At 37.8% G+C, this 25,266-nt stretch overlaps 2 protein-coding genes across 5 annotated transcripts in view; one reads left to right on the top strand and one right to left on the bottom strand.

Annotated features, from left to right (window-relative positions):
- LOC144630320 (uncharacterized) overlaps positions 1-9,190 on the bottom strand; it is a 29,259-nt gene extending 20,069 nt beyond the window's left edge. For both annotated transcript variants that reach the window (XM_078488667.1, XM_078488668.1), the window contains exons 1-3: positions 8,821-9,190; positions 4,228-4,320; positions 2,147-2,251 (exon numbers count right to left, since the gene is read on the bottom strand). In XM_078488667.1, the coding sequence (XP_078344793.1) occupies positions 2,147-2,251; positions 4,228-4,320; positions 8,821-8,961 (339 nt within the window). In that variant the 5' untranslated portion in view covers positions 8,962-9,190. The remainder of the gene's footprint in view (positions 1-2,146; positions 2,252-4,227; positions 4,321-8,820) is intronic.
- An 8,951-nt stretch (positions 9,191-18,141) lies between these two features.
- The window catches only part of LOC144630533 (uncharacterized), a 32,251-nt gene continuing 25,126 nt past the window's right edge, over positions 18,142-25,266 (top strand). For 2 of the 3 annotated variants that reach the window (XM_078488892.1, XM_078488891.1), the window contains exons 1-2: positions 20,842-20,987; positions 21,101-25,034. In XM_078488892.1, coding sequence (XP_078345018.1) covers positions 20,952-20,987; positions 21,101-25,034 — 3,970 coding nt within the window. In that variant the 5' untranslated portion in view covers positions 20,842-20,951. Of the gene's footprint in view, positions 18,799-20,841; positions 20,988-21,100; positions 25,035-25,266 lie in introns of those variants that run through there. The other variant, XM_078488893.1, reaches the window with a different exon arrangement.

The following is a 25,266-nucleotide window of genomic DNA, read 5'->3' as shown; positions in this document are numbered from 1 at the left end:
GTCCCCGCGCGAAATTGTGTTTATTGTTACTACCGTATTTATTCGGTTATAAGCCGACCCTGGCTATAAGCCGAGACCTTAAACTTTCGGTTTTCAGAACCAGTTCGAGTCTGACAAAAAATAAACCCAAAACACTCGGCTATAAGCCGAGACCCAGTTTTTCCTTCAAACTACAAAACAATCCACGTGCAGCAAATCAACATATTTGTTAAATCACAACTACATGTATGCAATCGAAAAAACAGCAAAAGAAATTACTAATAAATGGTGAATTTATTTAGATCTGTACATACGCGTGACAAAAAATTCACCTGAGTTTAGAATCCCATCTCAAACAATCACGCATTCTTCTGAAGAATTAGTGGTTATCGATCATCATACCAAAAGCTACTAGTTTTCAAACAACTAAATCTTCCGATGAAAGTTGTTGCTGAGGTAGAGACCGTTCAAAACAACTGCAAAATTGCCAGAGAATACGGGATGAATACTGTTCAGTTCGTTGCAAAATATTTCACAAGTCACCAGTGAGCAGATAAAGCGGATGAACTTTAGATGTTATCAACACGAAACGCCATGCTGTTGTCGGTATTTGTCGAGTATTCTGAATTCAATCAAACTTTCGAAGTGGTTTCTTTTAGCAAAGAAGTCGTGGTATTAAAAGTTTGTAGTTTTGAACAAAAATATTACATCTAGCCAGTAGCCAGCCGCTTTCTGATAGATCGTGTTACAATGTTTGCCAAGCGCGTGAGAACAGCCGCTTCTGATTGGTCAGTTTCTGACGTCGCCAAAGCAAGTCAAAACAATCAATTCTTTCTTTCTTCTCTTGAAGTGTCACGATAGTGGTGATTCTGCATAAAACTTTTAAAAAGCTGAAGGAAAAGAAACAGTCTCAGGCAGAAATTTACTTGTGGAAGAGATTGCGAGGAAATTGTTCAATACATGCAAGATTTTGAATGATCTCGATCGTTCAAAAGACGATCGCGCACGCCGACAAAATAATATTCCAGAGCGAGCCGATGGATGACCGCAGTTCCAGCCTACTAGTAAATAGCGAAGGAAAGACGAATGAAAACTTCATTCTTAACGTTTCTTCACTAAACCAAATGGCTTTTTAGGAGCCGCCATTTAAATAAAAGGTAATGAACAAGAATTAATAACAAATGCTTGTTAATTTTCTTTATCGATGATCGCTCGGCTTATAGATGAATAATTTATTCAAATTCAACTCTTTTCTAGCACCATGGAATTGGGATCGAATAAACACAAGAACATGAATCGGATATTTGTTGTCAGTTCGCTTTAGTGTATTTAACGCAGAACTGCTGATGTTTTGTTCTTAGGGGAACAAACAGAGCTTGCTTACTTCGTAAACAATGGTAAGTAACTCGAAATATGTATACATCGACAGCACTGTATGTCAAATCGAGCCAAGCCAGCGAACTTGCTTAAAAACCTTTCGCAAATGCCACGTGAGTACCCTTTATATATGTTAGTTGCGTGCTTTATTCGCTTAATGATCAATACGTACCATTTTAACTTAAATTCGGCATGCATTTGCGAGCAAAACAAAGATATCTTTCGTGCATGTTACATGACCATCCGACCGAACGATCCCGTAGCGGAGTCTGCACGTAGAAAAGCGAACTATTGTTGAGAGTCTAGCGAAATTTATTGTCTCACCTAGCGAAATTTCGCGAATTATCGGTGAGGCAGCGAAAGTTCTAGAAAATATCGTTCTTTGTTCCAGCGAAAGTTCGCGCGAAATGTCGTGAAATGTCGCGAAGTTCGCAACGAATTTTTTCGCGAACTTTCGCGCGAAAGTTCGGGAGAACAAAGAACGAAATTCGCGCATTTCGTTTGCATTACTTTTTCACAATACTGTACACATACCATTGTTGGTGGCAAATGAACTGATAATAATTTTACTCAAAAAACTTACTTTGTGATGGCCAAACAAAACCGTTAAAGACCTCTCAAAATTCAGGATAAAAAAAAACAAATCAGAAACTTATTAAAACGTTTGTTATGAGATCAGCAACTTAGTTTACTTTAATTTGCTAAAATTTGTTGTATGGTTTAACATTACTGGTCTATTTATGAGAAAGGTCAAGCCATCCATTAAGTTCATTAGAGTTTTTTTTCTTACCCCATCTAATGCATTAACATCAACACCATTACATTTGAGAATTAATTTGATAATGTCAATGCCTTCATTTTCATTAGCAGCAGTATGAAGAACAGTGCGTTTATGCTGGAAAAAATAAAAATTGTTATTAATAGCAAAACAGAAGAGAGTTAGAAATGAGAGAAGCCAAATAGCCCATCAGAATGGGTATTTAACTTAATATGTAGTTTAGCAACTAGGATTAATTATTGCTCAATACTTTCCCAGGCTGGATGCAGAGATGTCAACCTAAAAAATCAAAATCATTAGTGATTTCCAATTTTGCATCAAGGCTCCTCTTCTCGACCACCAAAACAGAGTGTAAATAAAAATAGTACCCCATTCTGATTCTTCTACAAAACCCATCAAATAACTAAACGTTGGCCAAAATAAGTGTAAAATGTATATTTCAAGCACTTTCCTTGACTGGGGTATTCGGTCTGTGCGGCAAACTTCCAGATAATATGGGAAAGTTTGCATAGATCTGGATTTGATGCCAGCCAATCATTACATGTTATCCCCAACCTTTTGTCAGATTGCCCTTACTGCAGTTCCCTAGGACCCATTAATACCCCAGGTTAAGAGAGGTAGTATGAGAGTCTGTGTTTGGTCCAGTGGCCCATCAGGCCAGACCTTATCCCAGTTCCATAGCACGAAGTGACTAGGAGTATTCCTATGCGGATGGGATGCTAGTCCATCACAGGGTTACCCCCAGCATCAAATTCACTGGTACCCATCTATACACTTAGGTGGAGAGAGGCACTATGAGAGTGAAGTGTCTTGTCCAAGAACATACCGGTAACACAGCACCCCAGCCAGGGTTAAAGCCAGACTGCTCAATCTGGAGTCCAGGCACCAGTTGTTCAAAATGTGGATAATGCTATCCACCGGATAAGTCACTATCCAGTGGATAGCCCAGTATGGTTTGTTAAGACTTATCCACTGGATAGGGATTTATCTGGTGGATGGCATTATCCACCGTTTGAACAACTGGGTCCAGTGCATTAACCATTAATTAGGCCACCGCACCTCCCATAATGAGAGACTGGTGAAAAGGTGTATGGAATACATAATTTGGCACACAAATACCCAGGCCAGGGTGTGCACTAACAAAACTGTGCCTCCCTTTGAGTTATAACAGTTGGTAAAGATGTTGGTTTAACCAGCTTGATGAAATTTATTTTCTTTCAGCCTGTTACAAAATACATATTTTAATTATTTATTTAACATACCGTAGAATTCCGGTTATAAGCCCTGGGCTTATACAACTTCGTAAGGGGTTTTGGGTGGGCTTATAAGCGGAGGGGCTTATATCCGGGAGGGCTTATAAGCGGAATGAAAAAATCGTTTCGAAAAGAGCCATGGGAGTGTTGATCGAAATCCCTTTTTTAAGTTAAAAACGCATATTAATATGCGTTTTTAACTTAACTTATTGGATGCATAATATCACGGCTTTGGAAGTCTTCAAATAATTAGAAAGGTTCCTTTCTCCCTTCTGATATTATTGTTATTTTAATGTATTGATTATTTGAAAGTGGTTTTCGTTGATAAGAAAAAAAAACGAGTTTTCACTGAACTGCTTGAAGTATTTTTAGACGTGATAATATTGGCTTAATCAAATTCTAACTGCCTTAAAATCACATTAAATCTCCAATATTTCTTGTTTGTCTAAATTCTACTAATCCTTTGAGAAAATCTATCGCCTCCCAGACATCCCCCAAAATCGCCCAAAAATTAACAAAATACTGCAAAACAAAGATATATGGGATAAGTAAAGCTTTTTTTGGATTTCTTGAAACGCGGCTGAAATGGTTTTCAGTATTTTCCAGCTCTTATACTTATACTTTAGTCCTGTTCTGTACTGTCATCCGGTAGAGGGGGGCTTATATCCGGGGGGCTTATAATCGGATGTATTTTTTTGTTTCAAGATAGATGGGCCTATAATTGGGGGGGCTTATAAGCGGGGGGGGGGCTTATAACCGGAATTGTACGGTATTCATTGGTTTTGAAAAATTTCAAACAAAACAAAATTAATTTGCTTTATATCATAATAATTATCTTACCAAGTCAGTGGCATGGATATCAGCTCCCATCTCCAACAACAGTTTAACGATTCTTTTATGTCCATATTTAACAGCCAGGTGCACAGCTGTTTCCTATAAAATAAAATAGGGTCTGTCATCAAGAACCAACTAGTTTCATTCTGCATTCTGCCTTCTGCAAAATACCCCAGCCGTAATAATAAGTTACTATTTTTATATTCCCGACGTAACCACTCGATGCCAAATCGAACTAACTAAATTGAATGTTCAATTAATCAAACTCAATTGAACCCAATCACGTCATTTGGTTCGATTGCGTTTGATAATCGAACACAATCGAACTCGCACAAAAAAAATTGAGCAATCCAACCCAATAGAACGTTCGATTCTGTTCAAATGGGCTCGATAAGTTCGATTGAGTTTGATTAGGTTTGATTGTGTTTGAATTGTGTGTGGATAATGATTGAAATCAAAGTGGCTATAAGCCACTAAACTGGGAAACAAGAAAAATGAAACAAGAATCGAAAACAACAAACTGACAAATAAAGGTTTGCTAATACAAATGATGTTAATTTTTCCACACTTCAGTTTACTTCACTTTGATTGTCATCAACTGGAGTGATCGAGAGCAGACCGAAAGGCCAAGAGATAGAGTTCCCATCTGTTGCAAATTGATTTCTTTCTTTTTATTTTTTATTTTTGAAGGTTGAGGAAAATAATAATAATATCACTGGCCATAAGTCGAGCGATTTTTTTTTCATCAAATCTTACTGAGAACTGGTCAAAAATCAACAAAATTGGGGGTTCAGCTTATTGCATTTCTGCCGAAAAATGGTACTAGAAAAGAGGTGAATTTGAATGATGTATTCATCTATAAGCTGAGCCATCGTCAACAAACGAACATTAACAAACGTTTGTAATTTATTCTTGGTCATTACCTTTTATTTTAGTAGGGGCTCCTAAAAAGCCATTTGGTTTAATGAAGCAGCGTTAGGAATGAAGTTTTTATTCGTCTTTTCTTAGTCGCTCTGGAATATTATTTTGTTGGCATACGTGATCGTTTTTTGAACCGTCAAGAGCATTCTAAATCTCTTTATTTCCTCACAATTTCTTCTACAATTTCTGCCTGAGACTGCTTCTGTTTCTTTGCCTTTTAAAGTTTAGAATCACCGCTAACGTGACTCTTGAAGAGAAGAAGGAATCGACCTTTGTTTTGAGTTAAAAATTTGAAATGAGTGATAAAAATTTGAAACCCTGCGCAGCGTAGGTGCTGAATGTCTAAATGAAAAAAATGTAAATACTAAGCTGTAGTCAAAAAAACTATTCCCGACGTTTCGGCAATGCTGCCTTCTTCAGGGGGACAATACTATTTAGCCGTTAAAAAGTTTGTTGTATTGCACACGCATTTAAATAAATGCTCGCGCACGTTTCCGCACGCGCGAGAGCCCACGATAATACAAAGAAGTCAATTCACGTGAAGCTAAAATCTTGGTTGAGTTGTTGTGGCGACACCAGAAACTGGCCAATCAGAAGTGGTCGTTCCCACAGGTTTGGTAAACATTGTAACACGATCTGACAGAAGTCGGCTGGACATAATATTTTTCTTCAAAACTGAAAACTTATAATACCACGACTTCTTTGCTAAAAGAAACCACTTTAAAAGCGTTTGATTGGATTCAGGATACTCTACAAATACCGGTAACGGCACATCGTGTTTCGTTTTGGTAACATCTAAAGTTTACGGGCTTGATCTGGCAAATTGCAACGGTCTGAAGATTCACTGAATCATCCTGTATTCTCTGGTGATTTTGCAGTTGTTCTGAACCGTCTGTACCTCAGCAACGACTTTCAATTTGAAGGTTTAGTTGTTTGAAAGAGTCAGAGTCTAACTGGTTCTAAAAACCAAAAGTTTATAGTCTCGGCTTATAGCTGAATAAATACGGTATTTCAAAAAAACTGACATTAACACAATATTTCGGTTGGTAATTAAGCATGTAACTAATATTATGTAATTTAACAAGAAATGTAGGTAGTCAGAGAACAGGTCTAATTTTCTAGAGGCCTTAAAGGTCAAATGAACAGAAATTTCGATTTTTGTTATTTTTTGCCCATGTGTTTATTAAAAGCCAAATAAACATATCCCAAAGTTTCAAAGCAATCGGTCATTACATCGCAGAGATATTGCACGTTGAAAAATGCTTTTTGTAGGCTCTCATAATCGTAGAGTGCTCGAAAAAATTGTCGGAAAATTGTCGGAAATAAAAACTTGTGACGTTATAATTGGTGTTTTTGAAGACGACCGCAGACCGATTCCGCAAGAGGCACCTTAAAATCTAAATAAATGTGTTTAATGACATTTCAAGCAGTTATTTCGTTCTGTTTGGCCGTTTTTCAGTGGATTGATTGTTGGTTATTGTTTAGAGAGGCTCATTTTTATTTTCAAATACAATAGCTAAAGCACAAAAATAGCTTAAAGTTTTGTTTGCTGTCGTTTTGTATATCATATGAGACATAGGTAGAATGCACGCTGGTATGAAAACAAATCAGGAATCTCTATTGTTCTTTCTCATTAGCATTTAACGTTAATGAGCAGAATTATCTGCACGCGCGTTTACTATGCACGTGCGTTTTGAATTTTGGTACACTCCAAAGCCGTTCTCTGCCGAACAACAACGTGAAATGACGAAATTCTGCGTATTTTGGACAACGTCAGCCACGAAGGCAAATTTTTGCGGTCGTCTTCAAAACACCAATTATGACGTCACAAACTCGTTCCATTCCTTCCATTTCAGTGCACAATCATTCAAAAACGTTTTCGAGAAGCCTTCGGAAATCTTCGTATTTTTCGCTGTAATTTACGCTTTAAGGCTCGGAAAGCAAAATTTTTTCTTAATTTAACTTAATTATGGATAGTTTTAGCATTTGGTTGGTTAAAATGGCATTTTGAAATTTCTGTTCATTTGACCTTAAAACACTTGCACGCATTGCGTGCATATGTTCAACAGGAAACGAGTGAAGGAGGGAAGGAGTGAATTCACTTCGCCCACTACAACTCTTTTCCGAGTTATAGTGTCGTGGGAAACAACTCAAGTGACTCCTTTCATTGCTATTAATCAACTGAAGTTTATTAAAAGATCAAGAGAGTATATTCACAATACAATTCTAGGAATCAGTAATTCTACTTTTACATAGGAAAGTACTTTTACAATCATGTACATGTTGTGTAATAGGAAATAGCGTTACAGTAGTAACACTTAGGTAACGCAATACACTACATGAGTTAATAAAAAGAACGGTCAACTGTGGACTCACGGTTGGATTGCACTTGACTGAAATGGGGTTAAGCAGTTTGAAAAGAGTCGCAAGCGCGAAATTCCCAGAATAACAAATAAGCAAACTCCAAACTGAAAGGAAATACCGTAAAAACTCATGTATAAGCCGCACCTTTTTGCTAAAATTTTGGGCTCAAAACTGTGGGTGCGGCTTATCTACAAGACCATTGCTTTCAAGAGCTGTAAACCTCTATCTTGTTCACCAGTAGTTGTTTTGAATGTTGAAATCAATATCTCATGAGTGAGTGCAACTCACAGCCAGGGCAAATTACTGACTGTTTCTTTGCTCTTCACTTCTTGTACGGTGTGTTTATCCATATGATTGTTAAACTCTTGTATAGCGACATGTTTTCCTCCTCTATTGATGGCTTCCATACATCTTTCTAAGCATTGTATTCACACACAGCTGATGTGAAATCGAACTTCCATGTTGTTTACCAAACAAATGGAACCTGACTGGTGTCCAGACTTCTCTCTTCACAGGACTTCATGGTTACTAAGCAATTTCTTCGTGTCCTTCCCGATCGTTTCGCATTTGTTGTGCTCATAATATTTCCCTTCAAATTCTGCTGTTTTCCACAATGGGCTTTTGTAATAAAGACAACATCTTGTCAAAAGAGCATCTTTATTTAGAAGGAATTGGGAATTTGATTGAAGAGAAGCTGATACACGAGTCTAAACGGTAGCTTTTGTCAATTTTATAACTGTAAATCCCTGTGTAAATAAAGTTCACAAGTGAAGTCATCCCTCCAGCTGCCATCCATTAGTTGTCGTTTTTTTTTTAACGTGTTTATTATTCCAATTTGATTTTAACCTTACATGCCTACTTTCGAACAAAATTCCAGCTATGAAGGCTACTCTGTTGGAATTACTGTAAAGTAAGATAAATTTTCTACTATCTGTTGAACATTATCTCTAGTTGTTTTATTCTTTCATTTACAAGTAAAATCAATGTATTTTCCATGTCCAAAGGTAGTTTCAATAAAAGTATTACTTGTTAAATATTTATTCCTAGCTATTGCTAAAACAGACTGGTCAAAAAACTGGTGGTAGTTCGGGGTGAAAATTAGGCTTTTTGATTGTGTTCGATTAAGTCCGATTGGGTTCAATTATTTCGGAAATCGAACGCAATCGAAGTCTCTCCCCCTTTTTGGGGGGTTCGATATTTGTGTTCGATTATCGAACTTATCGAACCCAATCGTTCGATCAAGTTCGATTACCGAACAGTTCGAGTAGTTACGTCGGGTTATATTTAATTGCTTGAACGTAATTAATCACTCACCTTGAATTGTCCAAATTTTTTCTTCAACAAAGGATTCGACTTATCGCTGTAGCCACTCTCCAAAAGGATCCTTCGGGCTTCGGCTAAATTTCCCTCTCTTATAAAATTCAGCGTTTCCTGAAATTTCCTGTCCTGACTCATCTTTTAACAACAGAACGTAAACAGCGTAAACGACGATGGAAAAATATTGCTTACTCTGCACAACAGTTTAAAAACTTATGTTCGCACACTCCCTGGTAGCAAAACCTCGTCCATTTAGGTCCACAGGTGTTGGAACGTACATCCAAGGTTTTAATGGTGACGTTTTAAATCTTGATTAAATGCTCTTTCCAAGAAACAGGCGAGTGTCTGGCAAAAACACAAACAGAGACGGTCGCCATTTTAAAATGCGAGCAATTAGCCATGTTCAAAACGAGCAGGGGACTGGGTACGAATATTCAATATCGATTGCACTAAAAAACTGGGCCGGTCATCTGAAAGAGCATCCAACAAGCAGCTATTTCAAAAAGAAATAGTGTTTCGTTTCCTGATTGCGGAAAGGTAAGAATAGTGTAACACTTAAGGAGAGGTGGGTTTGGGGTTTACTTTAATTTGGAGAAGGTCCTAGTGTATGTTAAATTTGCCGAATTTATGCACGAGTGCAGAATGAAAAGAAGAACTTCATATTCAGTAGTAACTTAAATTCTCATTTTACACCTACTGTCGATTTTATGTAAAGGAGACATTACGTTTAGCTTTCAAGAGTTCAAGTAACACATAAATATTTCTCTTTATAGAAATAGCATATGTTTTTATCTCCAAATTAAGTTAAGTGAAGGGAGCTTGCCTTTATCGTTATTACTCATCCAGTGGAAATTAAAATGATTTTTTTATTTCTGCAGAACACTTTTTTGCTTTTAAAAAAATGGCACCCGATAGCATAACTTTGGATGTTACATGAATGGAAAAATAACTTACAGAAAATATAGAGCGCTCTTCAAAATACATTCTTCCCAAGAAGGAAAGAAAGAATAAATATATTCCTATCAATGTGGGGAAACATGAAACCACAAGAGTAAAATGCAAGATCAGAGTAATGCAATTAATTTAAATGGTTTATTTTTTGAAACAAACAATCCTAAAATAAATCAGTTCCATAAATAAAGTGTTTTGTGACTACTGATCTCTGATAAAATGCAAAACAACACTTAAATCGAAGATGAAATTATTACCTTTTGACAAAAAGCTTGAGGTATATACTTCTCTGAGTTGATCACATGCTCAAATCAAATAAATGCCAAATTCATACAAACCAAAATAGTTTTGATGCCATTTCTTCAAAATGAAATGCCTGTTGTCACTTTACAAAGACACGTAAACAACCAAAGCAAATTAATATAAAAAGCTACCATACACAGATTTTTAACAAGGATTTTTAATTAAGCAAAATTCAAGTTTAAAGAAAGTTATATGTTATATATAGTCGTACCAAGATTGTATTTTGCTCGATCCGCGCTGCACGCTCTCCCGGCAAATATAAAATTATCTATAATAATAATCTATAAGACACAGCCAAGTTGCTTCTGTTGTCAGTGTAACAGCCTTGCATTGGTAACACTGATAATAACGATTTGCATTTTTGGCGATACTGTGGAGTTTCGATCAGACCGCGACGGCTTTGAATAATCTAAATAATGTTTATATCATTAATTTAATCTCAAAAATCTGCACCAGCAGTTGCAACGGTAGTTAATATTGAGCGTTACATCAACTAAGGAGACGAATTTAGTTCGACACGGCAGTTGCACACCTTGCTATACGATACTGTCCATACAAAATTTAAACTTTGAGCAGAACTTATCAACTTTCCGTGCAGACTCGAATGTTTTTGCGACGCCGACGTGACACTGATCACGCAAGTCCGGGTACATCCACGCGAGAACCCACGCAATTTTGCGTGTATTCGCGCTGTTTGTGACGTCGAAGATGCCGTGAAATTTTCCTGTACAAATAGAATAGGGCAATCGCCCACATTTATACATTCCTCTGTTACATGAAGTGAAATTAACTTTGTACGTCACCTGCAAATATGCACTTCTCTTTGTAGCGCACTTAAGCTCTACCGTGCGAGCAAACACGAGATACGCCAAGTCATCCCGTTTTTCTTTGCGCTTGTAAACACTGGTTGGTGGAAATTTACTTCCGTTTCAGAATAATATTAAACGCTACGAGAGCTTTCTCTAGTTTTCTTACAATACATCGCTTTAGTCAATTACTTAAAACCATTGCAGTCGTTAGATATTTCTGTTTGCAACGAATCTAAATTTTTTTGGTCATGCTGAGGAATATATTTCCGATATTTGAAGAACATGACTGTTTTTACGAAATTAATTGCCATCGGTCATACGTATTTACTTTGTGGTTACGACCGTTCTTGTGATTGGATAGCAGCCCCCCGTGCGAGCAAACACGACAAGTCATCCCTTTTTTGTTTGCGCTTGCAAACACTGATTGGTGAAAATTTACTTCCGTTTCAGAAAATCGCTAGAGTGTTTACTTAACAATTAAACGCTACGAGAGCTTTCTCTAGTTTTCTTTAAATACATCGCTTTAATCAAACTTAAAACCATTGCAGTCGTCAGATATTTCTGTTTGCAACGATTCTCAATATTTTTTTATCATGCTGAGAATATCTTTCCGATATTTGAAGAACATGTTTTTACGAACTTAATTGCCTTCAGTCAAACGTATTTACTTTGTGGTTACGACCGTTCTTCTGATTGGATAGTATCCCTCACTGTGTAAATAGTTCACATCGAAGCCATAATACCGTATCGTTTCTGAGGAAACGAAACAAAAATTAGTAACTCAACCAAATTTGAGAGTTATTGGTTTAAAAATCGTTAAACTAAGAGAGCTTAGTATGGCTGGATGGACAGCTGACTGTGCCTCCAATCCATACCAAGCTCTCTTATTTTAGCAATTTCTAAAAGTGAACCATACCTATGCGTTTAAATCAATAACTCTCAAATTTGGTTGAGTTACTAATTTTTGGATGCTCTTTCAGATGACGGGCCCAGTTTTTCAGTGCAATCGATATTGAATATTCGTACCCAGTCCCCTGCTCGTTTTGAACATGGCTAATTGCAGGTGCCTGGGAACTATTATACCCAGTCCTCCAGTAACTCCGTTTCATTGTTCCCAGAGAGAAATTGAGAAATATCGCGAATTTCCAGTTTTCAATACGCACACTTTCATAAAAATCATTCTACTCCTTCAAGCTTTCTTGTGAAGGTTTCACTTCAAATACAGCCTTTTCACATAGTCATTGATTAAAAAGTGATGCAATTATACAGTACACGTTACAGAGTGGGGTACTCACTATGGGGCTTTTTATATTTTGTCAGGAAGTTTGTTAATTTAAAATGTACTTATTCCATTCTGGATTGGTGATGAAATAATTTCGTATTCATTTCATATTCCTTTATTTTTCCTGGAACTTTCCGTTTCTATTGAAATTACCACATCACCCCGCACAAAACTTCTCCCAGTCGTTCGTTTAATTTTTATGACAAAAGCGTTTTATCCGCCTTTCTGCGTCTTTTAAAAGCGTTATTTTACGGCATTGCTTTTAACCCTCCCAGGAGGGTACTTCCAATAAGGGACTATAGGGGCTGGCTCCGCCCGGTTCAAAATAGCTCGTACAGACCCATCGAACGGTCATTTTAGTATTTTTAAAATTTAACAAATAGGAGGGGTACTCCTTATAAACATCGCAAACAGACGCATTTTAAGGAGTCATTCTAGGAGGACAAAACAAAGCTGTTCCACAGAAATAGAGGATATTACATGGTTGCGCGGAGATATGAAATTTATCTTCGAGTGTTCAAATCGATATCTCACGAGTGAGCGCAGCGAACGAGTGGGATATTGATTTGAACACGAGAAGATAAACTTCATATCTCCAAGCAACCATGTAATATTCTGTTTATTATATAAACCTACTAATTACCATGTTTTTGACGATTTTCCGAAGATTTCCGACCGTTTTCCGAGGATTTCCGAAGATTTTCAAAATGTTGTCCGAAGGTCGTACGAATGTTTCCGAACATTTTCCGAACTTTTCCGAAAATTTCCGAAGATTGCCGAAGATTGCCGAGGAAGATCCGAGGATGTTTCGACTTAATATCGATTTTCTTTGGCTCATTAAGCATTGAAACAGGGCACACTTGCCAGAAAATGTTCCGAAATCGATATCTTCACATGTGAAAATAACATGTTATTTTCACGTGTGAAGATATGATTTTTTCGTGCGAAAGATTTCCTGGTATTTCACTGATGTTTATATAATAAAAGCTGTTCTGCATGCACTTTCCAGCTGGCTGAGAAAAAACATTGAACCCAACTGGCTGGCTTTTTTTGTAAGCAGTTTTCTTGCTAATAAAGTATAACATGTAAAATTTCATGAAAATCTGATCACTCGTTCGTTAGAAATCGTGCGTTTTTTCAGTGAGCTGGGAAGTGCATGAAGAACAGCTTTTCTGTGGAACCGCTTTGTTTTAACTCCGTTTTGTCCTCTTGTCATTCTAGAAACGAGGTTGGTCATTGAAGTGAACAGGAGCTCCTGAAGTGAATAATTAAGAAAAGAAATATAGCATCCCTTCGGTAGCAAAAATAATAAAAAACTGCAATATCACAGCGACAAACCGATGAGTGGTGCCGGATTTATTGAAGACCTGGATCAGTAACAAACTGATCCTGACGGCTAAAGCGGTCACTGAAATAAACAGAGTGGATAAAAAGAAAAAAACTAGAATATATTGAAAAAACTTTGCCCTATATTTCGGTTTGCAAAACAAACCTTCCTCAGGGGCTGGGCGGGAAATAAAAAATGAGAAAAGTAAAAGGATCGTTACAAATAGAAAAATTTAAAATAAAATACTAAACAATGATTGGTTCTAACAAGTGTCAATGACGTGTTTCGTCACGTCTGTTACCCAAAGGATGTAAAGTTTTTGCCTTGTTAGTTAAATGGGCTTCACGAGCCTTCCTCACTAAGTCACGTTTGCTGCGTATAAGTTCAAGCGGGATGAGGCGAACGTCGTTTATCAGGATCACTTTGCCGTCTATATTCTCCCTTCTGTAGGTACGTGAAAGGTATACAATTTTTCCGCTACATGAAAAGGTTACATTTTATGTCGAAAATAGTATATGAAAGGGAAAGGGTTAAAACCTCGGAGAGGGGAGAGGAGCCTCCTCGTATAAAAATTTTCGAGTACCCCCGGGGGATGCTTGTTGTCTCTTTTGCCAACCGTTCGGCCAACCGCGTTCCCAGGGCTTTACCGAAGCGCGCGAAAGACAAGACTCAGACAAAGAAACTGAAAAACACTTTTTTAAACAGTCAGAGTTTATAAAACAATTTAATTAAACAAAAACTTCGCCTAGATTCCTTCTATTTCTCTCAGAATACGCTGATGTTTACTGAGCCTCGTGGGGGTTTTGTTCACCTGCATTCAATTTTAAGACCTCGCGCGCTTCGTATTACCATTCAGTTGCAGATTTTGGTGTTCAAGAGAGAATGCAATCAAGGTTTATTAAAAGGTTGCACGTGGAGAAATGAAAAGGCCGTCAAGTTGAGTTGTGGTTTATTAGTCGATCAGGCAAGAAATCTTTAAAATTTCTTCATGAATGAAAGTATTCCATGACAACGTTTTAATTTTATCGTCATGAAAGACACTATAGCTGTTATTTATGTTTGTTTTAGAATGGTATTTTTCAAGAGTCAAATAAAGCTTCACCCACCGACCCACGTCCAGATTAATCTCCTTCGGGGGTGGAAGAGGAATAACGAATAATGAATAACGGGCTAGAACAGAAAATGAATAAGGAATATTTAAGGCGCAATGATTGGAATAATGAATAAGTCATTTCCAGTAAAGGAATAATGAATAGTGGTTATTCACCGTGCTGAAACATTTTCTTCTTATCTTCAACCAACGAGAGGGTGGGACACTCAAAATAATTACCTTTAAGTGTTGTATGATGGACATCTGAAATTTGTGCAAAACTTCTACCAGAATGCCTAAAATAGCGTTTCTGGGGTTCAAAAAATGAAAATTTTCTCGGGGGAACATGCCCCCGAACCCCCCTACCTTGTTATGTATCAAGCAGCATCAAGTCCATTCCACTAACTATCTGGTTTCAAACAATTATAGCAAGCTGACCCACAGTTATCGACACAGTGACAATCACGTCCCATAACTATACAATGCAGTAGCTTTGTTATCACTTTAAACTGCAATTTTGTCTGATATTCGAAATTTAGCTTGCACTGATACGTCGTCATTTTTGGGGGGAGGGGGAGGTCTAGACAAAAGCAGCAAATAGAGAGGCAGGGTAAAAATATCTGATGACGAAGGAGGGCCGATGCATTTTTCAGGCACTGTCGATCAAATTCCACCCCCATCTCATACAAAATGAACGGTCACTTGATTTAGGCAATAGAGAATAATGAATAACAAGAAAAGTCTGAAAATGAATAAGTCGTGAAAAATGTGAAGGAATGATGAATAAGTCAGTTCCGATAATTCCTCTTCCACCCCCGAATCTCCTTGACGGCTAAACTCAAAATTTTCTTTAAGTATCCTCGCCCCAGCCCCCTTGCCTGACTCCACCTTACGTGAGTACGACACGAGAGTGTATCTAGTGAGCGATGCACGAGTCTCGCACGATTGACTGTTGAAACAAAGTGTTTCTTTGTTTAAGGTCGGCAAATTTTAAAAACAAAAGCGATTCCTTCTGCGTTCCTTTAGCTTTAAAAAATCGAGACTTTACGAAGAACATTTTGGATATAGTTTCAAACGTTTAGAATCCTTTATGAATTCGAAAAAGTTATGGAGATTTTCCGGCCAAGAATTTCAATGTTATCATCTTTTAGCGTTTGTTTCCTGAAACCCTATCTAGCATGGTAGTAACTCGTATTTCTTTCCACTTACGGCTAATGTTGTTTTCCTGTTGTGCATTTGAATTCAAAACTTCCGCGATGAGCATTGACCTCACAAGATATAAGCGATGATGTGGGATTCTATGCGGCACCGCTCAAACACCGGGGGGGGGGGGGGGAGGGGTACTCCCCAGACAGACGAATGGTTAATTGTGCGTAATTTTAGGAGTTATTCTGCGTTGGGTTGTTCCGTAAAAACATGTTCTAGCGGAAGAGGTGTTTTTTTCTATGGTATGTGAAAAGAAGACAAGCTTTCTGTCGAAGGTCGGTATGAAATGGTTGTCATCAAAAATATGTAAATGGTCTAAATGGGTAAGGAGTGAGTAGTCCCAAGAGAGTATTCCCCCTTGGGGGAGGGGACCAATCTAAACAGTTGCTACGTTACGTCTTAAAGGAGCTTAAAGCAAGATGTTTAATCCAATTCTGATTGGATAGAATATATTAATTGCACAATCAGCAATAATAGGAGCTTGTGTAGTCTAATTACGGACATTGAGGAAGCAGACATGAAACGATTAAGATCTGGATTGTTTACTTACTGCCGACCTGCTCAAGACCTACTAGTTGACATGCCAGAATACTATACCAGCAAGAATGAAGGTGAGCTACCATTCTCGTAAATGGAATTGGAATCGAAGATGCTCATAGTTATACCTTAGACAGCAAATTATTTTTCGTGGTTCTTTAGAGTTACAGTATGAGATAGGAGAACGAGAATTGCTATGGAATCACCCCAAATGAGCTAACTCTCGTTATCTTTCGCAGGTATTTCTGTAACTCTTCAGAAGCACTGACAAAATATTTGCGATTTCTTTTAGAAACAAACTTATAAATTCATGTTTCTTTTACCCTTAGAAACTTTAGGAAGAACTGTAACGGATCACGACTGTAAAGAGAATTTATATTTTGATAATCGCGATAAAAAAGTTATTTTCTTTAGTCCCTCGGAGCACTTAGTAAAAGATGTAAATAAACATTTCCTCTGTGTTTTTATTGAGTTAGAAACACGAGGGGAAATATGAAAGAACGAGATTTGCTGTGGGAAAACAAACCGTAGAAAAGTTTTTCCACAGTTTTTTCGAGTTCTTCCAAAATCTCACTTTCAGTCTAACTGAATTTTAGCAGAGTTAGTACTACTAACTCTGATTTTAGATATTAGAGTGGTTTTCACTTGAGTGTCGAAAGTAATTCGCGTTCGCTTTGGTTTTGCTTTACTTAGCTCAGTGATTGGTTTACAAAACCCACGACGGAAGTAAAACCAAAACCATTCGCGTCTCTCTCGTGCATATTTTTCCGCGCTTCGTGCTGGCTATAGGTACTGGTATTTGCCTCGAGTTTTGTTTTCGAGTTTTGACTTATTTTCGCGTTACTTAATTTTGAAAATTGCGAAATTTAAGACCCGCGAGAATTTATTTTTAACGTTTTTTCATTTTATTTTTTATGTTTAAAACGTATTTTTAGGCCAAATCGCGAAAATTAAGTTCTGCGGAATATGTCCGTTTCATTGTTGCGAAATTAAGTCCGCGCAAAATAGGTAACAATATAATAAGGTAGACTTGCTCGCATCCACTGTGATTGGCAAGAGCGGTTATTGTACTTGTGGTTTACGACACTTACTCAATCGAAAATCGCTCTAACGGTACTAAGCTATGCTTACCTCCTAACCAAGCTTTTCTGACTGCAAAATGGATGCTGTGCAATCCCTCAGTCAGGGAATATGTATAGCCTCGAAAAAAAGGACTTGCTCAAAATAAGAAGATTTTCAAAATACAAAATTTATAGGAACGTTGGCCCGGACTGCTCCTTGGAAAACACGGAAGTCTACAGAAGCTGTACGTGCCACTAGGAGAGACATCTATGACGTCATGATTGCAGCTTTCCTGAGTAGAACACTTGATCATGTCGATAAACAGAATAATATCAAAACGTGCTTTTATTAATTTACAAGAGTATTCATACGGATGTTGATTCAGCGAATTCAGGAAGGCAAATTCGTGCGGGATTAACACATTTCCGGTTTGTATTTCATGTTTCGCGCGAAATTGTAAAAAGTTAGGTGAAAATTATCTCATTTCACCAGCTTGTTTAAAATTAAAACAAAGCGTGCGAGACAAAATACATGGCCTTTTAAACTGCGTTTGCAAAGGTAATCAAGGTTTTGTTTGCATGAAAAATTGTTTACATCAGCGTCGAAGTGTAAAACTAATTGTAAAGGTCAAGTATCGATTTTTTATTTCACTGAGTTACAAGGTTTTGAACCAATGAAAACGAGTCTTATATAACGTGGAAACGGTTGTGATGGTCTGTCACTGAAGCAGCCAATCAGAAATCGTGTCTTATTTTCGACACTTCACAAGCGGCAGAAGTGTCTGTCGCGAAGGTTTTTCCTTTGCGAACTTGGATGCAACGATTTCCAGCCATTTCTTGGCGTGACAGAGGTAAATTATATAATCCGCGATTAACTTCGGCCTCTGGATTACATTGTGACTTAATCCTGGAACTACAAACTGTGTCTTGTACGTGGAATTTGCCAAGAACCACATTGGAGTGAATTCTCTCAATGGACGCCATAAATTGTTGAACAGCTTGAAACTAACTACGAAGATTATCTCGATACATCTGTTAGCCGGAGTAGAATTTTATGTCCTTCGCATGCTGAGGAGCTGTGTTTACGCTTGAGTGGCCTTTTCTTGATAATTCGTCTCGCGATATTAACTTTGCTGTGTTGAGTGCTTATACACAATGAACAAACACAACGCCAGTAGTCAATCAAGCATGGGCTTCTTCAAGATACCGGATTTTATCTGTTAGCGAAACCGGTCTCAATTGGAACTCTGTGGCTGTACTAGAGGACTTTACTGGGCCATACAGCGTATCCATAAATCCCTGAATGACTTTTACCTGCAAAAGGAGTATTTTTGCAAAATAAAACAGAGGGAGCGAAAGCTGGTTTGGTGTGATCGCGCGAACAGAATTCAGGCGATCGAACACATAAGGTAAGAACAAACTTCTTTCTGCGATCGAGTCTTCTTAAATGTAAGTTTTAACGATTGTCATAAATATAATGGCTTCCTTTCCTTGGAGTTGCTATGAATTTTGTAATACATTCGTTTATTAGCAGGCATTTCCTGACGGCCGATTTGTGCTTGTAGTTTCTCTACTTTTTTCGGAGATTATTTCTTTTCGCTACCCAGTCGACAAATTCATTCGACACCGCAGTTTGTTGACCAGATTTTCTAGAATTTTCATCGTATCATTTCAACTATTTATCGTGAATTTAAACCGGCAAGGTTTCTTGGTCCGTTGACAATGTTATGTCTTCAAAATTGTTCACAAGGTGACACAATCTTTTATCCAAGACAATACGCAGAAGTATCTTTTTCGATCAACTCCTTTTATAGTTCTACTGTTCGACGTTTTCTTGCATGCGTAAAATTTTTAATTAATCAATCGGCCGGCAAATGATTACAAATCTTCGCTTATGTTTTAAGACGAGATAAGGAATTTCTAATACAACGAAATTCTTTCCATTACCCAAATTATTTATTACATAAAGCAAAGTTTATTATTTAATGGAAAAGGCGAAGTTTTGGTCGAATACTTTTTTATTCAGAGTTGTTCTATGAACAAGTTCTCAAAAACGACGAAAACATGGCAATAGGTTGACTTGCGGTATGCAGTATTATTTTAACTAAGCCTTTCTTTTATTTCATTTACATGGTCCAAGTATTTGTTTGGAGTGTTATTTACCAGGCAAGCGCCATGTCGAGTCATATGGTTTACATTTGTAAAGCGCTCTGTATGTTATGCCATAAAGCTCTATCGCTTTGCAGGAAAGCTAACAATTGAAAGACATTTCAAAACAACAACTTTCTATTGTTCATTGGGATTTTGTTGTTTTCAGAGGTGTGCTGATCGCATTTTGACATTCAGTCGGGGGTCAATGCAATTATTATGTTTCTGCAGAAATACTTTTAGCTTAAATTATTTGTTTTCCATAAGATGTTGTTGGTTTCAAAAAGCCATTTCAGTGCGAAAACTTTCTGCGTAATTGCGTTCGATCTTCAGCAGATTTCACAATCTTTTCGCTCATAACGAACCATGTTGTTTATATATGGTAATTTTTATGAGTTGACCTGTATTCACGAGGCATGTCGTAGAAATTAAGCCTAAAATAGTTCTTTTAGTCATTTAATTTCGCACTCGAAATAATCGGAGCTTTTTTGCACACGAAACTAAGTCAGCTAAAGGTTTCTCTTGCAAAACATATGTTTATGCTATCAAGAATAACATTTCAACGCCTGAGTGATTCGAATTGATGCTTATAGCCATGCAGAAATTGATCAATTTTTAATGAAGCAAAAAGCCGTATGCAAATTTATCACGTTTAAATTTGTTCGTTTTGTTTATGTCAGTCAGTGAATAGAATATCGGTGTAATTTCGATGAAAGCCCGCCAAAGTGATCGATTTGCAATTTGGGTGGTTAATTTGAGAAGGTTGAAATCAATCTTGTATTGGAATGGAAAAATGTTAATAGCTTTACACTTAACATTAAAATGCGGATGACTCAACCTAGAAGGTACTGCCTAATTATTTGGCAACCTTTTGATGCTTAAATTTCACATCTCTATCAAATCAAGTTTAAATTCTCCTGTGTGCGACAGTTAAAAATTTTTTGTCACAAATTGTCGATAATTTAGCTTTTAATGGACTCAAATTTGCATAAAGAGAACAAAGCATATTGAGATATTATGTTATATTGGTGTCCTTAGGAAATGTATCAATTTGCTCACAAACGCTTTTGTTTTTTTTGCCTCTTTCAACTCAATCGTAACAAAACCAAATTGCTAGTTGAATTCTATTTTTCAAAAAACTGGAAAATTAGCGAACATTACATTTGTACATTTGACTAAAAGCTTTATAATTTCTCTTTGTCATTAAGTTAATTTGCAAGTCGTTTACATGCGTGTGTGACAGTATGTCTTGTTTTTATTGATATTGGCTCAATTCTGAGATAATCTAGAACATGTTGTAATTCATGTCATGCTTAAAGCATTTTGGTGTAGGCGTTACAGTCATTGTTCATACATAGCGTGATGAACTTAAATCATTTACCAAGGATAACCAAGTCTTGATCTTAATGCCAAAATGAAGTCATCAACCCTTTACATATCACTAAGCCAGGTTATTCACTTGTCGCATCATTATGTGCTGTTATGTTTACTTCACGTGGTGGTGAATTTAAGTGGTTTGAGTTTGTGTACTAACAGAGCTGCATCTTGTTCTTTTGTTTTCAGGAGTACCTCAAGAAACCCCTCTGTGCTAGAACATTTACAACAAGTGTTTTGATCCCAGTTGGACAGCCTGTAGGAAGGTTAAAAAAGCATGTTACATGTACGTCCTCATGGAATAATGACAGTGATTTTGTTTGTAACTGTGGAGTTAAAGAAATAGATAATAACATGTCATACAGATACAAAGACTCACAGTCTCAGCCTTCTTCACTACCAAGGAGATACTATTCTCTTCCAAAGAATTATTCAACACCAAGCACTACTAATAACAGTAAAGACTCAACACACTCTACAAGATACAGGTCAACTTCTTCATCATCTGCGCCTTCATCCACGACGCCTTCAACACAATCTTTGAGATATGGAAGTTTGCGGACTTATGGTACTTCAACAAACACTGATGACCTCAAGAAATCGACGTCTCGCAGATCAGGAGTTAGCTCTGTTAGTAGTAGACCTGTTGTTAGTAGTAGCATTCCACGTAAAAGTTCTTATGGTAGTAGTAAAAGTAGTCCTTTGTCTTCTTCACCCCCAAATTTACGAGATCCAACACCTTCGTACTCAGCGAGGCATGTGTCAAGTACTTCATACAGACCTTCTAGTAGTTCATCTCTAAGTACTGATTCAAACTGGACCCCAGGAGGGGTTCCCATTAGACAACGATCAAGTATTACGTTAAGAGAGACCCAGCCAGTTTGGGGCCCCAATGACCCTCCTGTTAGACAATATTCAAGCAGTTCCTTAAAGGATTCGCCTTTTACATTGCCAACTAGAAGAACACACTCTTCTTCGCAAGGCTATAGTGACTGTGAAACTCGATCTTCTTCTGGCCGAAAAATAAGTCCAGTTGAAACAGTGTCAACAAGATCTATTTCTCCATCGTACAAAGATTATGGTAAGAGTGAAGAAGCTTCTAAGACTACTTCTCACAGGAAAATGAGCCCAGTTGAAACAACATCAACAAGGCGTACTTCATCCCCCACTGTCCATTACGAAGGAAGTCAGGAGTTTAAGTCTGAAAAACCAGTGTCGCCCACTTCACCCACAGTACAATATTCTGGTAGTCTTCCGCGTAAAGAGTCACCCAGTTCAAGGAGTGAAGCTAGTACAACAAGCAGCTCGCGAAGAGGAAGTGGAAGCAGTGGTAACCATGGTGCTTCAAGTGATAATGATGATGAGCTTGAATCTTCGGCAGCGAGAGATATTTCGCTATTGAGTAGAGAAATTGCCAGTGTTTACGAAGGATCACTTAGTAGGAGTGACTCCCGAAAGGGAAGAACATCAAACCTATTAGAGAAACAGGAGTCAAAAGAGAGAAAGAGTTCAAAAGAAAGTGCAAAACAGGAGAAGAAGCTATCAAGTGAAAAGAAAATAAGTAGCAGTGGAAAATCTTCTCGAGAACAGATCCCAGGAGCGGATTCAGGTGTAAAATTTAAAAAGGGCCATAAAAAGAGCTTTAGTACTGGATCTGACACAATGAAAGATGAAAACAAAGTGAAGCCTGTGAGAAAAATTTCAGGTATTTTTTCACGTAAAAAGTCTCAATCAACTGATTCATCAGGTGATGAAGACAAGATGCAGAGTAAAAGCTCTGGGCTTTTCTCCCGAAAAGATTCAAAAGATTCTGTCAAAGATTCTCCGACAAGAAGAGGATCATCATCATCATCGCACTCTCCACCGGTTACACCTCCCAAAAGAAAGATTTCTGGCCCGGGTAGATTGTTCTCATTTTCCAGTGACTCTAAGACAACTCCTGATTTGCCAAAGAAGTTTTCTGTACCTGGAAAGTACTTTGCAAGTAAAGAAACAAAATCGGGTGAAGAGTCAAGTGATTTAGAGTCAGAAACCACAAGAGCTTCACGACCGCCAATGAAACGACGTGTTTCCTTACCAGGAATATTAGGCTTACCAAGAAGTTCTAGTGCTGAAAGAACTTCTGGTACTGGTAGCCGCCGTCGCAGTCCCGAGCCTTTAGTAGATCCCGCCCTTCTACAAAGAAGGAGAAGCAATTTTAAGAAAGCACAGTCTTTTGATGTGCACAGTGATAAAGGGAAGAATTCCATGTTGAATAAGTTAAAATTTTGGGATCACACTAAAAAGGATAAGTCACCTGATTCGCGGCACTCCACGTCACCTGAAGAGGGAAGGTCAAGGTCAACTTCTCCCGCCGTGGAACCATCAGCACGAAAGATTTCTACAGAAGAGGAATCGAAGAGAAAAACATCAGAGTTGAGAAAAAGTAGGGAAAGAACAGTGAAAAGGCAGACTTCACAGGAAAAGGAACCACCTGAGTTGAAAGTTGTTGCTCCTGTGACTGTCAAACCAGACGCAATGCCAGCTGTATCAGTTGATGAGAAATTACAAGTTTCCCCAGCGGCATCACATTCATCAAAGGAAGATGATACTGTTAATAAGACTGTTAAAGAACCTAAAGTGCAATATGTTGGTCCAGTAGATTTGCCGTCATCGTCAGAACTACGTGCTAGGAAACGAGCTCAATATAAAGTGAATTCTGTTGACAAAGAAAATGAAAGCACTGTCAACGCCACAGAGAATTTAACACAATCTAAAGAAACAGAAGCATCTAATGCTGCTGATAAAGTTGAAGTCAAGCCAGTGGACTCTAATGATGGCTCGACGAGAGATACAGTGTCGAAGTTGAGAGAGAGGAGGAGAAAGAGACGTGAAGAAAGGGAGCATTTCTTTGCTGGTTTGGGCAACACAACAAAGGAAGTGACACAAAAAGATGAGATCATAGAGCCGGAGAATAGCAAAACTTTAAAGTCGGATGCTACTGTTGCAGAGATTCAAGATAAGGTTGATGGAAGAACTACTGCTGCAAACGATAATCTAAATGAGAAAAATGAAAAGGTTTCAAACAGTGGCAGAGAAGCTGAACCCATTCCAAAACTAAGCATTATTGGGAAGAGAAACACAGCTGATGATTTAGGAAAAGGAAAAGTGAAAAATGGGAAGCCGCGATACCAAACAATTGCTTCACCAGTTCATGCAGATATTATTGCTGACTTGATCAGAGACAAAGGTCTCAAAACGACGACTAACACCGAAGTCAAAATCCCTTCTGTTGCTGAACTCAGAGCAAAGTTCTTGATTTCTAAAGATGATGCTAAGGTCATTCCGCCAAGGCCTATTCTAAAGCTGGAGGATCGGCCTCACAGCATCTGTGGAGGGGTTTTGTCGCCCACAGAGATGAAAAAGTTTGAGGATATAACTTTCTCGCTTGCCAAGAAAGTATCTTCAGATGATGTCATGATGAAGAAGTTATCTGATAGTAGCAATGATTCTCTGCCGAAACTTGACACACAGTGGAAAACCATCTCTCCTGCAAAGAATGAGATAAGCCCACCTTCTTCACCCAGTATTAAAAGTTCCTCTAAGAAGGAGAAGAAAGTTGATAAAGTAACAAACGAGGAAAACCATGCAAAAGAAAAGCAAGATTTAAGCATAGACAGTGACACTCTAAAAAAGAGAAGGGGTAGTAAAAAGAAAAGGAAAAAGTCAATATTTGGAACTGACAAGGAGAAAGAACCAAAAAGCCCTGAGGAAGACACTGATATGCCGCAGCATGGAGCAGTGTCTGCAGCAATCAAGGCCATGTTTTCACGAAAGCCCTCCACAACAGACAAGGTCAAATTGTCACGGAAACACCGATCAAAAAGCTCGCCAGACAGCGAGGCTGTTAAAAGTGACACCGAATCAAGGGAAAGGAAGAAGTCAGCTCCTGCTTATACAGTTACACCAAAGTCTCCTGAAGTTGATACGCAGCCTGTCAAAGTTGAGAAGAAAGAGGCAAAGGATGAAAAAATTGAGAAAAATGAGGAGGTGAAAGATCAGGAGAAAGAGAAGGACATCGAGCTTAAACCAATTTCAGACCTTGAGCAGAAACCTGTGAAGGAAAGAAAATCTCTCAAAAAACGTAAGTACCGCTGTATTCATAAGTTATATTAACAGCAGGTAATGATGAGATTAGTATTTTCATTTCCAAGTTCAAAAGACAAATTCTCATTACTTAATACCATACATTTCTTTGAATGGTAGTTCTGAGAATTTGATGGTCACATGTACATCAAGTTGATGATTTTCTATATTCTCATCACCTGTCTGCTTGATAATGTATTCAATCTTGTAAGGAGAAATTAGATCTTGAT

This window comes from Oculina patagonica, chromosome 11 (genome assembly GCF_052425735.1).
Source record: "Oculina patagonica isolate OP01 chromosome 11, crgOcupat, whole genome shotgun sequence".
Taxonomy (NCBI): Eukaryota; Metazoa; Cnidaria; class Anthozoa; order Scleractinia; family Oculinidae; genus Oculina; species Oculina patagonica.
Note: the sequence above shows the minus strand (reverse complement) of the source record. Positions and strands in the feature narration are given on the sequence as shown.